Below are 17,382 nucleotides of genomic sequence, written 5' to 3'. Positions count from 1 at the left end.
AAATATTATATGACCCAGTTGTATATAATATGATACTGCATATCTGTATCTTATGAGAGCAATTCATTTTGAGACTAGCTGTTACAGCTGTTCCCTGGTACCAGGAAGTAATTTGCCTAACATCTTGAACAAATATTTGAATATTTTTCTCAAACCTATGAAATCCTATTTGCATGGTAAACTATTTAGCTGGTGGTGGGTGAGTGAAGATAAGACTACACAGTTAGCTAAAATACACACAGACACACACACACACACACCTCACCTTTCGTTCACCGTCCTCAGCCAAATGAAATGGCGAGAGATTAGCTTACTGCTCCACAAAGATGTTCATTGGGGTATGACAGGTATTAGTCACACACAGGCCTGGGTATTGTGGGGAGAGATTGGAGTTGTCGTGTCTGTGCTGTCATTAGTGGAATAAAGACCTCCACACTTCAGGCCAGAGGAGGACAAGCTTTTCACCCTGTTTGCCCATAATAAGACATCCTTGACCTTTGGCAAAATGGCTCCTGCATGGCTGTTAAAACTGCTTTTGCATAGATAACACATAAGAGTCTACATGCACACACACGTTTGCAAGCATGCACGCACGCACACACACACACACACACACACACACAAACATGACTTTACAGGAGGTAGCTGTCAGGCTGATTGGTTAACTTTTATATCAAGGGGTCACATCTCGGACTCGATGCAGATCAACATACTGTGGGACTTGTGCTGCTGAGATAATTGATGACCAGAGAACAGCCCTTAGGCTTGAGTTTGCTTCCTTTGTTCTGCCTGTCAACTTAAAACTACAATCTGGGGTTTAAACGTATATACATATACAGTACATGCCAATTGTTATACAGTAGGACTTGTGGAAAAATAGTCTTCCCACAATTCAAAATGCAGGGCAGCTTTGCTACAATATAACAATACAAATACAAACAAACCTTAAAACTAATTTAAAACTCATATATTGCTGTCAAAGTCCTTTGTATTAAGAGCTCCGCCAAGGAACTTCAGAGTGGAAAATAATGGTCAAAACAATGAAATAAATATAGACCTCAACAAAGCCAGTAGGCTGATCTTGGTACAGGCGTCACTTAATTCTAATTCTGGATTGGACTTTACATTTAGAGTTGGCCGCTTATTGTGTAAGTGCATCACGCTAAGCAGAATATATCAGTCCAACAAATACATTTTAGGGTTTTTTTGTGATAAGGCAGAACTTCCTATTTGATGAAAGGCAATTAATCATTGCCTGGCCCACAACCTCAGATTACATTCAAGAATCATCTATTAAATGCTGTGGTTCCAGTAAGCTGTTACACATGTGCACACAGAACATTAACAAAACACTTAAAACAGTTTGAGTATGTCCATTCAACTTGGTTTTTTTTTTAGAGTTTGTTCTCATTTTTAACCAACAGAAGAGCTCTAAATTGGGCCTGTGGAAGTCTGTATCAGTCTGTATTGGTGATAACACTTGCAGTTTTATCGTCATTGCTCAACATAACCTACTCCCCACACAGACATAATTTACAAGATTGAGCATGTGTATAACTATGTGTGTGTGTGTGTGTGTGTTGTGGGGATGTTTGTAAGGGTATAATTTAGGTCATTTAACTTTGGAAGTAGATGACAAATGTGAGCCAGATTAAATGCTTAAAATTGTCTCTGGAGGGGCAGAAAGAGGGTATTGAAGTGGAATGGGACTACACACAGAAAGCAACACTCTTCCCCTTCCATACCTTTTTATTTGGGCAGCAGGTAGGGCCGAACACTTTCACTTCACCAGATCAGGACTGTCTTGAAGCCCTTCAGCAAGGCACTGATCCAGCAGAGCTGCTCAGTAGTCAACTTTATAATAGTACAAGCGACGTCCAAATTGTTAATGTATAAATTATTATATCCCTCCCTTGGCCTGCAAGTGCTACCCCAAGATGCTGAGTGATTAAGGTCAACTTACTTGTTTAAATAGGATATTGAAAAAATGTAGGACAATGTCGCACAAGAATTTTCAGTAAGCATTCAGTTTTGCTCTGTAAACAGCTATTCCCCAATGTTCGAATGGACTCCCAGATAAGCAGACACAAGCGCCAAGTTGCAAACGGCTAAAATCTGAGACTATAAATATCATTTTGTTGTGTCCTGGAAAACAAACAGCATCTGTTGTATCCTAGCTGATAGCTGTATCCTGAAAGAGTGTGCTGATCAAGACCTTTTGATACGGGGGGTTGCTAAGGAACGTGAATTCACACTTAGGCTCCGTTTCCCTCCGCAGCAGCTGCGCCTCTTTAGAGCTCGGTAATGAATTCAGCTCAATCTGCCTTGGACCATGTGCGCCACATTCAACGACTGCTCTCCTGTGGCTCTGTCTAAGACAAAGGGCCACAAAGATGCTCTTAGGATGGGGCCAGATTGGATGGTGGACACGGTTACAGGGTGAAAAACTGGAAGGGTCATTACTAGATAAACACAGAAGAGAGAGAAAGAGAGAGAGAACACAAAGCATGCTAATTTCTGGGATTCACTGTATGGTCTTATCAGGGCTCCACAGGACATCTGCTGCTGCTACTGTTAGCTTTCTCTGTTTGTTAAAGGAATGAGTTGAAGATCTGTTAAGATCAGACAATCCTCTGCGACTGCCACAGCGCTCAAGGTCTGGGTAGAGAGTGAGTCAAAATAAGGACCATAGATTGCATATTATACGGATACCTTGACATTTTCAATTATAGTCACTTAATTTTGTCAGCAGACACCTATCATTAGGTGGAGTGAAATTTCAACATTTTTCCTGCAGTTTCCCTTAAAGGAAAAATCCACTCTAAAACACTTAAAAAACACAGATATTCATTTTGTTGTTTGGTGGTGTATTTTTCTTATTCCAAGGATAAGTGGCCAAACGTAGATGACGCCACATCATATATTTCTAGCATACCTACAATGGAGTTTCATAGGAGAAGAAATTTCAACTATCTGATACATCAACAATAAATGTCAGGTTTTGGTGTCAGCCCCTCAGAATTGAAGAGAAAGGGCTTCTATCTAGACTCACTATTTTGCACTGACATTCAACAATCATACAGGGAGAAATCCATCATAGAAGAAGAAGAGATACCAATTTCTTCACTGACAATAACCTCAATAGTCCATAATGCAATGCAGCCGCAAGACATGTGGGGCTCTATTTTTGTGATAGCGGATTTCGGGGCTTTGTGCCAGCGAAGTGACATTTTACCAACCCTCTGTGTGGATGATATGTTGGCCATGTTGATATAATTCCCTCAAGCAGGAAAAAATAAGTTACAACATTTTTCAATCTATCTACACTATGTACACATGTGGATGTGGTGTGAATGATTGTCATTCAACATAGAACTGTCAGTATGCACCATGACGCACCGAGTTGGGATTGTGGCGGCAGCCGCATCCTCTATAGATGTCAGGGAATGGCTGGTGGATCCCCCCCCCAGCCCCGGCCCCCAGCCCCCACCTCCTGTAGCCAAACCATCCAGGCGGTTTGTCTCCAACTTCTGTTTGGATCTTTGCCTAATATCATTGAACCGTTTCCTACATTGGGCAACGGTTCTCCTAGGACCAGAGCAACACGTTAACCAAATGTGTGATCTCCTCCCAAGCTACTTTAACATCATCTCCCCTCAGTGGCTCATTTAAGGTCATGTATATTCACTTGTGGCGATTCTGCACCTCCCGCACGAGCACATCACTTTCCACTTGGAAGAAGATTTTATGGTGGAACCGCTCCGGACTGTTCTCTTCCATCACTCTGTGGCACAGAGCGCACTGCTTTTATTATCATGGGGTGGAACTTTCCTTTGAATAGCCCATTAGCATTGTTAGCGTTCCTTATTGAAGCCAAAGTCTGCAACTAGGCTCCGCTTCAGAATATTAAAGTATCCCTTTTAGTCTGTTAGTTACTAGTGTTGGAAAATAAGGCAAATGGTAATGAAGCGTTCCGCTCGGTGGACTGGGTGAGAGCAGGGCTGTTTCCAGTATGGCTGCTCTAGTGCCGGTCGTCCAGGGACAGATTCCCTCAGCCACCTGCTCCCAGTTTCCAGTTAAACACATTTACTCTCCATGTGTCTAATTACCAAGTCAGGACCGCACCAAAGCCTTCCTGTGCAAACAGCCACAGAGCACATTGGGGTTTGGGATGAATCATGCGATTGAGTGTGATATGTGATATGCACACTCGTTAGCGACTTCTGATGCATGTATTATGTTCAAAGTTAACCAAATAAGCGGATTATATTATTAGTTATGAATGCGAATGACCTTTACAAACTTTTCATTCAGGCATAATGTATTCATTTAAGTTAAAAATCAACCAAAAAATGGATTAGTATGTATGTGGAACAACTGTTTGCATAATGCTCACATCCCAACAGATACAGTCAGTCAGTCAGCCCATGGCTTCTGCCAAGGATTTCTCCCCACAGACGCCCCACAGAACGGATTACAGCGGGCACAGATCATCTAATCAGATCACTTGATTTCCAAAATGAGTTTGATTCTGTGGCCAGGAACAGTGCAGCATGAGAATAACTGAAAAGCAGCATTTCTTTCTTGGATGTGGCTGCAAAACGTAATTGACCTGCATGGAGAGTTGCTTTTCCCCCTGCAGGGCCCAATATGATTATTGCTGATTGGCTCATTACTCCAGTGGTTACAGATGTTCAACAAAGGCCCAAATAGGAGTTTATTTAGAGAACACAGAAATCTTAGATTAGACATTAGATCATGCTGTAATATCTGATGTTATTTTGATTTTTTGCTGTGATACAAAGCTTTTGACCAAATATTGTAACCAAAACACCAGTCACTGATTGCAGTGACTGTATAGACTAACCTCCCGTTCCAAATTATGTCATTTTTTCACAGTGGAACTTAACTCACCTCTCTCTCTGCTCTGTTCCTCTCTTCTCTCTCTCTCTGCCTCAGACTCCCTTGGTGGCCCATTCCCATCCACCTCCCACCGATGTCACCACAAACCCAAGCGCTGCCTGCCCATCCAGTGTGGTGGTGTTGGTGGGCCTCTTGCCATCAGCCCACTGCTCTTCCATCCCAACGCCAAGGGTTCCCAAATCGTCATGGACCTGGCCCAGAAGACCGTCAAGAGACAGGCCAGCTTCTGCAACGCCATCACCTTCAGCAACAGGCCCATAGCGCTGTATGAGCAAGTCCGCCTCAAGGTAATTGTATGTGTATCTTAATAAGTGAGTTTATCTTGTAGGTGGTAAAATGATGTCACTCATTTGCAATCTAATTTCACTTCTGATATATTCTGACAATAATATATTTTCAAAGTATCTTGAAATAGGTCAGATTACACCACTAGTATCAAGATGATGTCACTTGATTCAAGAAAGCATAACTTATCTGCATATTTTTTCACTTATTTTAAGGGAAATATATATTAGGGCTAATGTATGTATGTTTTTTTTGTGTGTGTTTTTTTTTTTTGTAAAGACTAAAGATAAACATAAGCAATACAGTGGCAAAAGGGCAAAAGGTTAAACAAAGACTCAACCTTATGCAGGCTCGGACACACGCACACACACACACACACACACACACACACACACACATGCAAAGCTCTCCTCACCGCCTAATTAGACTGAACAGGTAAATCCCTCTACATGTCTGCATTGGTTTCACTTCCTCTCTTCCATTGTAGTAGCTAAGTTAAGTAAGTAGCTAACAGGTTTCTGTCTGTTAGTGTCAGCATGCTACAGTACCAGTCACTGTATACAAAAACTGCTCATTACAGATGCAGAGACAGTAACTATGTAGCTCTGCTGGTTAAGACAGCGGTGCTGACATAGCAATTGCAACAGTGAGACTGTAAAGTACTTTTAAGCCTCACATCAGGTTATGTGTGTAGTACTTTGTTTGTTTAGCTAATGTCAGGGCAGGCTGCATGTTTGCATCAGAATACACACACCAGTCTTTCAACACACAAAGACTGTTGGGTTGTGAAACTGCAAGATGAGATAAGACAAACTGGGATGCATATGAGGCACTGACAGAACCTAAGCTGGCATCATTCCATACATTGTGCTATTACAAATCTTATTCTTATTCTTTTCCTGTTTTATCATCACATAACCAACTTGGCTGGTGAAAGAGCAGATGGCTGTGCTTCTTGTCGAATGGCAGGTGTCTTTGATTAAAAGTCAGCCACAGTTGATAAGCATCATTTAACCCAATATCTCAAGGAAATTAAGTATTAAGTATTTTTATAATACTGGCAATAAAACCACATTTGGTTCTGTTCTCATCAGATCACTAAGAAGCAGTGCTGCTGGAGCGGGGCGCTGCGCCTGGGCTTTACCTCCAAAGACCCTTCCAGGATCAACCCGGACAACCTGCCCAAGTACGCCTGCCCCGACCTGGTCTCCCAGAGCGGCTTCTGGGCCAAGGCCCTGCCTGAGGAGTTTGCCAACGAGGGCAACGTTATCGCCTTTTGGGTGGACAAGAAGGGCCGTGTCTTCTACCGCATAAACGAGTCCAGTCCCATGCTGTTCTTCAGCGGGGTTCGCACCGCTGAACCCCTCTGGGCCCTCATCGATGTTTACGGTCTAACCCGCGGAGTGCAGCTGCTAGGTAAGACGGTAGAAGTAACATGAAGTGTTCTGGTGAAGGATGTATAGCAGGTGGCTGGATGCTCTGACAAGCACCACAAACTGACTTCCAAAAAGTCCATGAATAACATAGATGTGACTGTACCCCCCCAAAAATATATATATATTATTATATATTATACCATATTTCCAGTGACAACCACATCAGGCTAATGCATTTTGGTATAAACTTTTTATCAGAGCATCAAGGATTCTGAAGCTAATGTATTTTTGCTGTGCCACCAATCTTCTTATTTCTTCTACCTATTTCTTCAATGGAATTATTTTTGAAAGTCATAAGATGTTTTGGTGTTTTAGGATGAATTCACATTTTGGTGCTTTCACTTTCCATGTTTCTGTATGTGACAGAGCAAGTTAATTTTGAAGGTCCTTGTGTTTACTGTAAACAGGTCCTTTATGGAGGTTGCCCTCCCTATCTCTGTGTACAGTAAAGCCCTCAGTGAAGCAATGGAATAGCAATGAACAAATGCTATCTATATCTGACCAATATTTGGCCCCCATGTTTACGCGGCTAACAATGAGATGAAGGCAGTAGTGGAAAAAAAGCCACACCGCTGTGCATTATCAAGGCATGCTACATAGCTTCGCATACATACCACAAAGGCATAGCATAGGATAGTATGGCCCGGGCTTTGATGTGACCTAGGAGGGAATGTATACACATACTTCTTTTCCCTAGAGATCCAGTGCTGTCATCCCCGCTCCTCTTGTAAAAATAGCCCTGGGGTCACATGTCCTAGATAGCACATTCGATCCTAATTGTGCACGGTGTTGATTGACACTGGTATCTCTCGGCTGGGTGGGGGGCGGGATGTTTTGTGTCTCGAGTCTGAGGGGACCCATATTATATGTCCCCCCCCTCCTAGTGCTTTACCCTTGCGTAGAGCCCTGATGACAAGTGCCACTGGACGTATATTGACAAACTCGACCCCAGAAGTCCTGTTGTCAAACCACAGAGGACATTCGACACACGCCGCCCTGATAAATTACTGTATGCAGTGGAGAAAAAAAAGAAAGGCTTCATTAGCAAAAAGGGGACATGCAAAAAAAAATGGCTCGAATGTCAATAGCAGAGGCCCAGTAACGGAACATACACTCTTCCACCCCAAGCTTTGGTCTGATTGAAGGCTCTGTTATACATCTTTCTGGAAGATGTCTGACCCCTTTGTAAGGTGCACGCTGCTCCAAGCGCCGTTTCAATCAAAACCCGGGAGTTCTCCTCAGCGCTGTTTAAGTCAGTTCCAGTGTCTTTTACAGTCAGGCCGTATGCGGGGCGGCCTACAGAGCAGGGACTCCCGTTCCTCGGGGGGCCTGCTGACTGACATCTGCCCTCACAAACGGGGGCCTGTTCAGAGGGGCGGAACGCTACCGAAGGTTAAGATAGAAATACATCATCTAGACTAGACACGGGCCTTTGTGATGCTGAATGGGCAATTGTGTCAGTTCTATGCATCGCGTTTCTATCTGTAACGCTCCGTGAACCTTTCCCTCGTCCTCGGATAAGCCCTTGGGCTTTCACATCTGAGGCCTTTTCCTCACTTTCACTCCTTATTTTATCTGGCATTTGAGGAGCTGCTGTTTTTTTTTTTTCAGCCTCAGTCTTTCAATTACAGCCGTAGCTTGGGAGACAATAGATCCGCAAGAGAAGCTGGAAAAAGCGCAGCATTTTCTTTATTCCTTTTTATTTTAGCTGAATTATTGGTGTCATCTTGCAATTTGCAAATCGATAAACTACAGACATCTATAAACGTGTAAATCTTTCAGTATGTGAATAGCCATCCTGGTGCGAATTTTGTTTAAGCCATTGTGGAGAAAGGCTTTGTTGGCAGCATAGAGACATTATCTCCACTATCTTTCATTTTATTTTACTTTAATTTAGATCCTTTATTACCTTCTTTCTTCAACTCTCCCTTTTTTTCTCCAACCTAGACCTCTATTCTTCGTAGCTGTAATGACCAAATTTCCCCTCTGGGATCAATAAAAGTTCACATTCTCTTCATTTCAGCCTTTTTCAGCAGTAAGTTTGATTTTTCATTGTGCCTCTATGGAAATACGCTAATCCTTGCGACATAAAGTTTGAATTAAATTCTAGCTCTAAGACATTTTACATCTGAAGGCTTTTTCTGTATAGCTTCCATGTATATAGGCCTATCATAATGTAAATTAGCATGGGACGTCTGTCCATTCAACGGGGATAAGGCTACACACACATGCATGCATGTAAGCAAGCACGCTCGCTTACACACACTGCCTCGAAAAGCAGCTTTCAGTCCCTATTCAAATCAACCATTCCAGCTGTCTTGTGAAATCACCTTATATGAGTCCCCTGGGGGCTCTTCATTATGTTACACATTTTATTTAAATGAATGGCTCTTGTGTACATATATCAGGATGTTTTTTGTTTTTGTCATGAACACTTTCCCCCCTGTACTTATAGTCTGTGGTCCTATTTTGCTTTGTCATGACTAAGGGTTAGGCAAGCGGAAGGCAGGTCTAGTCACAAATCTGTTTCTGGAAGTCACAGGAGGTTATTAATTTGAATTATTGAATGAATGAACTTATAACCCACACAGAAAAAGCAAAAAAACTGAACTACTGGAAGCAGGAATAAATAATGACTTGGCTGAAGTTACAACAAGCACCAGAAGGCAACAAAACACTGCATGATTTTAGCCTTGGAAGTTACTGTTGTTAAGTGTGTGCACTTCACAGCACATTACAGTTTCTCTGTAAAACAAAGGTTGTAAGCAATATAAATGTGAGAGGGAGCGCCAGACAGACCTGGCAAGACCTTCTCTTTTCACCCTGTTTTTTCGCACATGCTCAGTCAAGGCCTGCATGTGCCATTGTTTCTTGAGATTTATCATCTGGATACATCTCAAGGATGCCCCTAGTTGCCCCCGGTGATACTTTGAACGCTGATTGAAAAAGACGTGAAGGGGCTGTGTCACGTGACAACCTGCAGGAAACACCACAGGCATACGTACTGCAGAGAATATCAGGGGGGCGGGGCTGATTTAGTGCTTTCACACCTCCGCTAGCATGATGATAGCATTTTAAGATCTTCCCCTCCCACCCTCCACCCTCCACTCACTAATGAAACTGCGACATAAAGAATTATGGGACACATAACTCTTGGTATAAATCTCATACCAGACAAGAGACAAGCACACATGCAGAGACACATGCATGCACACATACTCACACAGTAGAATCTAGCGTGCACACACATCATTGTTGGCATGTGCACTTGCATACATGCATGAGTATATAAACACACACACACACACACACACACACACACACAGTGTATCTAACAGCATTGGCAATGATTTGCTTTCCATTCCTAACTGCTTTCTGCTTTTGGGCATGATAAAACTTGCCTCCTTTGCAATATATATAGCCATGAGATATCCACATTTTTATGGTTCTACTACAGAGAAAAGGTACCAGATATGGTGACATCTCTGCTTAGGCCCCCTAGGTAGTAGGTGATTGACTGCACCTGGCCTTGAACTGGGCAAATACAATATTGCTGAGGTTTGGCAGAATAATCTTTAGGGCAGACTGAAGCTGTCCCCATGGGCTTGAAATCCAACAGGCCAGAAAGGTTGTTTAATATATACCCATGTCCTGGTTCCTAAGGTCAGCTGTCACTCTTATATGTACACACACACACACACACACACACATACGGATACACACACACACACACGCAAGCACACACGCACGCACAGCAGGACTGCAGTTGAAATAGGGAGGGAGGCTGAGTAACTGAGTAATTCCAGCTGTTGTGAAGCCAGCAGGACTCAGACTGTATGAGTGAGTCACAGTGGAGCTTTAATCAAGAGGGGCCCACTGTGGGACTTCATTCCCTGAGGGACAAGAGAATGAAGTCTGACTGTAAAGCCTGGAGGCTCCTAACACCTCTCTATCGGGCTGACTCATAGAGGAAGTTGGGGGCGATCTAGCTGTCACCTCAAAGGATCAAAGCAGTTAATTTAGTTCATTTAAAACGTAGTGTCGTGGAAGAAAAGCATTCTCCGCAGACCATCAGGAAAAACACATGAATGAGGTGGAAAATACTTAGGAGCTGCTGACGCCACCGGCTCTGCAGTGAGTCCTCAGGTGATGGATTGAGTTACACGGTGGCTCTTGACCGCAGGATGAGACCCGATTGCAACATCAGGAAGCAAGAGCATTTGCTGTCACTCACAATGATTGGCAGAGCAGCCTGGGTAATGAAAGAAAATCGTTCTATTGCAGCGATTTCGAAACCAGGCATGGCTGTTTTTATCAAATCAAGCAGAAAATGTAATGTAGACTCTTGCTTACAAGTGTAGTCTGACACTGAAAGCTCAATACTCTTTTGTGCTCTAAATGCCCCGCTTCCTATAATGCATCTTGTGTATATATGATACCACAATCGCCTCTTCCATTATGGCACCGTGCGTCGTTTATTTTGCAGGACAAATCACCAGTGATTGCGGAATGCGCTTATGTGTAGAGATGACAGATGTGGGGTACGCGAAAGAAAAACTAATCCTGAAACCAAAGTGCTTCAATGAGAGTGAAACAATGTGTGAAAGCTTGATGGATGAAGGTGCGGCAAGCCTGGCTCTTTGTTTACGTCTCTCACAAAACATGTCAGAAAAGCTAGCTTATCTCTGACAGGGTGTCAGCCTGCAATGCAGGGTTGTCCATTTGAACCTTTTACAGCAAGTCAAGGTTGACAGAGCTACTAAGGCAAGGCATGCCAGTTCTGATAGAAAATCATATGTGCTATCATGTAGCTTTCCCAGCTGGTTTGGTCAAAGGCAGGTTGAAGAGTGGCTTGTACACTTCTGGCGGGCTCAGAGGTTCCCTTTCACTTGTGATTTGCTGGGTGTAGGATATGGCTGATATGCCATGATCCCTCATTCTCAAGTTGTCAAAATACAATACAGGCCTTGTCTGGTAGCATTTAGTACTGAATTTGCTGAAGCCTGACGCTGTGAAAATTTAAGTCTCTTTGCATCTAACAATACTCAGTACAATGGTCAGGTAGGGACTTTTTCAAATCAACTCAAACGTAACAAACATGGGATTTGTTGCAGCAAACGAGGCTACAACATTCCCTTTTCAAACACTGAGATTTGGTCATTATGTGTGACTAGCAACTCAATCAGAACCAGCTGTAAAGCATTATCGTATTAACGCAACGTATTAATGACATATGAAATCTGGATCAAACCAGTTGGTCTGGTGTTGGCTTACATGTGCATATGGTGTAGGCCTCAGCCTGTTGGTGCAAAGTAAGATAAAAGAGGGGTGAGAGAAGAGAAGAGTGTAAGAGAGAATAAAGAGAAGTGGATTAGCACAACCTTCATCAGTGATAATTCGCTGTTTGCATTCCCCTCCCCATGCCAAATGGGAATGTTTTCTTTGGCCCACGGCTACACAGAGACTAATTACCATGAGAAACTAATTGCATATCTATCGACAACGAGCAAAGCTTACCAAGGGACGAGATCAGACTAAATTTATGCCCGAGCCTGATTATGAATGTCCAAGGAGTGTTCGGAGAAATCAACATTTGAAATGCTACTGGATTCTCCTCATAGTCTCTTGAATAAATAAAAACGATGGCAGTTATTCATTTTTCTGGGGGTATGGTATAAAGAAGATTGAATTTAAAAATTGACTCAGAACTTCTGAAATAGTGGTTTTGCACTTTTGGCCGCTCACTGTGTTTTGGCTCTCTCCATACTATGCTCTGGCTCCAGTCTTAGGACTCCAGTAACATGAAGTCATCTGGAACGATACAAGTGTATTAGGAGTGTTTGTTACGTTATCCAGCCCAGAGAGAAAGACTAAGATTCCCATACTCCAAGGGAGAAACCAACTACTTTTGGTAAAACGATTTGATTATTGCGAACGTTTGACTCGCATCGGAGTTTGACTTGGCTGGACTGCGCTTCCCATTTAATAGCAGCACTTACGAGTCCTGATGCTTCAAACAGATCCTCCAACAATAATACATAAAGCAGAAAAATGGCGTAAATCTGACATTTTTTGCACTCAGTCAGGAAATGTAGTGGTTTTTGTGTTGTAAAAGCCTCCAGACACCAAGCAAAGTGGATTTAGCAACTCTGTGTTTCTTGGCAGAAATGTCCATCATAAATTTACCAACGGTTGTTTGGTCACAGTGCTCAAAAGGAAGAAGAAGAATAAACCGATTTTGTATGATTTGGCATTCAGAATCAGTTTTAGATTACCTTGGCTGAATATTTCAGTATGCTCATTTCCTGTTCAAAGAGAAAAAATACAAGACATTACTGAAATGATTCCATTTTGAACTTTATCAGTAGTGAGAAAATAAATAACTTTTAGTGGAGGTAAATCAGAGGTGCCTCGCCAAAATTGATGTAGAGTTTCCTGATGTTGTTTTTCCTCGCTGTGTGTCTTTCCTGTGCTCTGGAGAGGACATTTTACCCATAGTTCCAAGCCACTAAAATATCCAGCCATGGAACTGAAGCAGCGCCAGAGGAATCAACACCATATTTACCGTACCAGCCGGCCAATACACTTTTAGACTGAGACAGAGAATGGCAACGACAGTCACGGGGTTTGTGAATCTGCTCAGGATTGTTTGTTTATGACACAGTTCAAGGAAGGGGATGACCATCAGCGTGCCTGATCAGAAATACCATTCTGAAATTAGGCAGCTGTGTTAATCATGTGCTGTGATTGAACACTGGATTGAACCACTGCTATTTCAAAAGCGAACCCACTTTTGTATTAATATCAATCAAAGCCAAGTCAGGGGTTGGCTGTGTGTGTGTGTGTGTGTGTGTGTGTGTGTGCATGTGGTGAGAGTGGCATTCTTCTCCCAATAATAAATGATTAGCCTAATATCAGCCTTCCTCCACGCTCGAGCACAGGAATAAAACACAGGGGCTTTAATGTAAGAACCTTATGATGGAGGTTATTAACGCTTGGGTCCGGGCGCGCTGATTGGCGGAGAAGGGGCGGCACATGCTGAATTCTGCCGATGACCTAAGGGACAGGGCTTTTGTGACTTACCGGGCATTTTGCCTGGCTCTTTGTTTTGGCCATGTGTCGCCCTGGGAGCCTGCTGCTCTTTCCAAAAGCCCGGGGTTCAAAGCTGCCCAACCCGATCAGGGACTGGGGATTGGGCCAGCGCCAGGGAATAAAGAACATCCCAAACATCCCGCACAAAGACCCTTCTGCCTCCCCTCTCTCTCTCTCTCTCTCTCTGTCTCGCTCTCTCAGTTGTTTTATCTCTCAGTCTCTCACTCGCTTGGCCAGTCGGTCCACATTTCTTAATCCCTAGGTTGGTCACTGAACTGTACTCTCTCTCTCTCTCTCTCTCTCTCTCTCTCTCTCTCTTTCTCTCTCTCTCTCTCTCTCTCACACACACCCTGTGCTGTCTTACTCCATGCTCCTTCATCTGTTCCTCACAAAGTCTCCTTCGGGATCCGTCTCTATCACCGGCGCTCTCTGCTCTCTCCCCTCCTGGCCTATCCCAGCTGTACGGTTCTCCGTACATCTGAAGACACTCTCCTCTACTCTCTTGCCTTTGTCTCCTCCTATGTGCTCTTGTCTCCTCTCCTCTCTTCTGCTGTCATATCCTTTCCTCTTCTCATATCCTTTCCTTCTCCTCTCCTGCTATTCTCCTCTACTTTCTACTCCTCTCATCATCCTCTCCTCTCCTCTCATTCTGTTTCCAGTCTTCTCCCTTCTTCTTTCTCCCGTCTTGTCCTAAATTCTAGTCGCCTCTACCTCTCTTCCTCCTTACCTCCTCTTCTCCTCTCCTCTCCTTTCCTTTCTTCTCCTCTCCTCCTCCCAGTCTCAGATCTCTCTCAGATCTCTGTTTCCATTTGCTCGTCCTAGTCTCAGTTCTCTCTTTCCATTTGCTGACATCGGATGAGCCCCTCCAGAGACTATGGATAAAGATAAGCCCTGTGAGATAGATTGTGTGTGTCCATGTATGTGTGTTTATGTGTGTGTGTGTGTGTGAGAGGGAGAGAGAGAGAGAGAGAGAGAGAGAGAGAGCAAAAGACTCAGCTGTAAATCCCTCCTCCCCCTCCAACCCTGGCTCAAACCCCTGGCACGTTCCGTCTGCTCAAGCTAGCAAAGCCACTAAGCCAGCCTCTCCTTCTATCCACCTCCCCATGCACAGCATTAGCTAACCTGCTTCGCGGCTATTCCCTAATCAGAAACATTTACAGCACGAGCCAAAGTGCTGCGCAGGCCAAAGCAGGAACACCGCCATTTTCCCTCCATCATCCGCCACCCCTGTCCGTGTATTAGCGTTGGATTAGCCCAACAGGTGCTTAATTATTCTAATCAAAAAACACTCAAAGGAGGAGCTGAAAAATGGGTTCCAATAAAAAAAAAAAAAAAAAAGAAGCCCAATGAAAGAGCTTAATACAGAGCTGACCCATAACTCCCACACCCCCCCTTGCATGAATGAATTAATGGTTCGACCCAACAGGTGCTACATTTGGTTTGAAATTAAATCAAAAGCAATTGAATTTGCATGAAGACTTGTGGTCTTTAATCCCCCCCCCCCCCCCCCCCCCCCCCCCCCCCCATCCCCAACCCCACTCCCACTCACAGCGTCTGCAGCTGCATCTTCCATGCATGGCCCCATTACAGTGACTTCCTACCAGGGACGATTGAGAACACACACTGTTTGATGCTCCTTTCAGAAAGGCCAAATTTGGCCTCGGCCAATGGGAGAGCACATCTGTGAGTGGTGGATTTGAAAGGGACCAATAGGACAAAGGGGTTGTATCTGCTTAAAACGCAGGTGCACCACGATTAGCGGGCAGCAGCTGGTGAGGTCACAAACGGACACAGATACACACTCAACGCGTGCACTCACACACAACACACACACACACACACAACAGACACAACACACACATACACACACACAAAAGCAGGCTTTTTCAAATGCACAATAAATGTTATACCCTCCTTTCCTTCCTCCTTCTGTCCTCCAAGCTAACAACGACGCATTAAGAGCAAATACAGTATAGCAGTGTGGCTTTTCCTGCCTTCGGTCTCCACAGCCTTTGATGAAAAAAAGAAGCGAAAGGAAGTATATATGGTACACAAGCCCAATATGGATTTGAAATGACTGCTCTTTGAAAAGTGAGCAAGGAAGAGGAAGAGAGAGAAGATAAAAAAAAGGGACGTAAACCCTCTGAGAAGCTTTTGAAAGTAACTGATAAAAGAGTAAATTTTTTAGAGGAATCAATTCACTCACTGTGTGTGTCGGTTTGTGTTCACACACGCATTTGTGTTTGAGACGGAGTTAAAGTCGGAGTGACACAGAGAGAGAGTTAGATGATTTACGGTCCTCTTTGGGAGCCTGCGCCGACTCTTTCAACATTATAAATCCAACATTGTCACAGGCAGCCATCCCTCCCTTCCTGGCCTCTGTCTCTGCCTCTCCTCTCCTCCCTCTCTGTTCTCTCTCCATCCGTCGTTATCCCTAGAGACATGTCATCATCCTCTCCTCAGCTCAATTCCTCCTGCGTGTCCTGGAGGTCCTGCAACAAAGTCTATCCCAACATAATCCAATTTAGGATGGAGCGATGGGCAGCAAAGAAACGACAGGCTTTGGAAGCCACACACACACACACACACACACACACACACACACTCACTGCACAATCAGACACACATTTCGCACACACACACAGAGCTCTGTTTGATGATGTCATTGAAACCCCCCCAATAATTTGATTTGAGTGGGCTGCTGATGGCTCAGCATTAGAATTGGCTTGTGGTTGAGCGGTTAGCATGCCTGCTCTTCGCTCTATGGCCAGCGGAGAGGCCTTCCCTAATCATCAGCCCACAAGAGCAAAATCTGAGGCTTGAACCACATTAAGATTTCTCTACCTCATTAAAGGGTTCCCTTCAGCATATGGCTCTCTGTCTGAGGAAATGGCATAAAATCAGGAAATGAAGTTCCTGGGAGATTGAGCTGTTCAATTACAGCTTAACAGTCATAAGTTGTCAGGCTGTGTTCATTTCCATAGCCTGTCCTTTGAATTCTTCCCAGGGTATTCAGAGAGCTGAGAGTCCATGGGGGGGAATTGATAGTGGAGGAAATAGTAGATGAAATCAGAGATGGTGCGCTCGTCATCTTATTCTGCGAGCCTCGGGGACTGACGGTGTACTGCTGCACACTTCTGTGGGTAGAGGTGTTTAACGGTCGATTAGCAGTCTCTGGGAGTTGTCCGCAGCACCAAAGGCGCTGTCCTCTCCATTTTATGCCTCTCAAAAAGATCAATTAGCACAATTACTAGGCCTTAGTTCCATTAAACATTAATCACAAGCGTTGTGCTCCGCGGGTTAACGGCTAACATTAATTGACAGCTGACATGACTTTGAGGGAGCAGCGATGCCGTCTCGGCTTCATAAGAGGGCTGATCAGAGGGCACTTCAGTGGTGACGCATAAAATCCGACACGTCACTCACCGGATCAAACACTGGGAGATCTCTGTCATCGCTAGTTCTGCAGTTTCACACATGCAACATGATATGTGGTATCAGCTATTGCCTTTGTAGATTACTGAAGTATTCTCTCCTACTCTTAGTTTAGGCTGGATTCATTGATGTGGTCTTAATTAAGATGTGGAGCTGGATCATGGATCCTGGAATGACTTATCCAGTGATAGTAGCTTGTCAATCTGTCTGT

The 17,382-nt window shown here is 43.9% G+C and overlaps 1 protein-coding gene across 1 annotated transcript in view; it reads left to right on the top strand.

Annotated features, from left to right (window-relative positions):
* The window catches only part of neurl1aa (neuralized E3 ubiquitin protein ligase 1Aa), a 60,432-nt gene that overhangs the window by 26,524 nt on the left and 16,526 nt on the right, over positions 1–17,382 (top strand). The window contains exons 2-3 of the mRNA XM_071921107.2: positions 4,960–5,210; positions 6,303–6,624. Of these exons, the coding sequence (XP_071777208.1) occupies positions 4,960–5,210; positions 6,303–6,624 (573 nt within the window). The remainder of the gene's footprint in view (positions 1–4,959; positions 5,211–6,302; positions 6,625–17,382) is intronic.

This window comes from Centroberyx gerrardi, chromosome 3, assembly GCF_048128805.1.
Source record: "Centroberyx gerrardi isolate f3 chromosome 3, fCenGer3.hap1.cur.20231027, whole genome shotgun sequence".
In the NCBI taxonomy this organism is placed as follows: Eukaryota; Metazoa; Chordata; class Actinopteri; order Beryciformes; family Berycidae; genus Centroberyx; species Centroberyx gerrardi.
The sequence above is the reverse complement of the archived record's forward strand: the minus strand, read 5'-3'. Positions and strand labels throughout refer to the sequence as shown.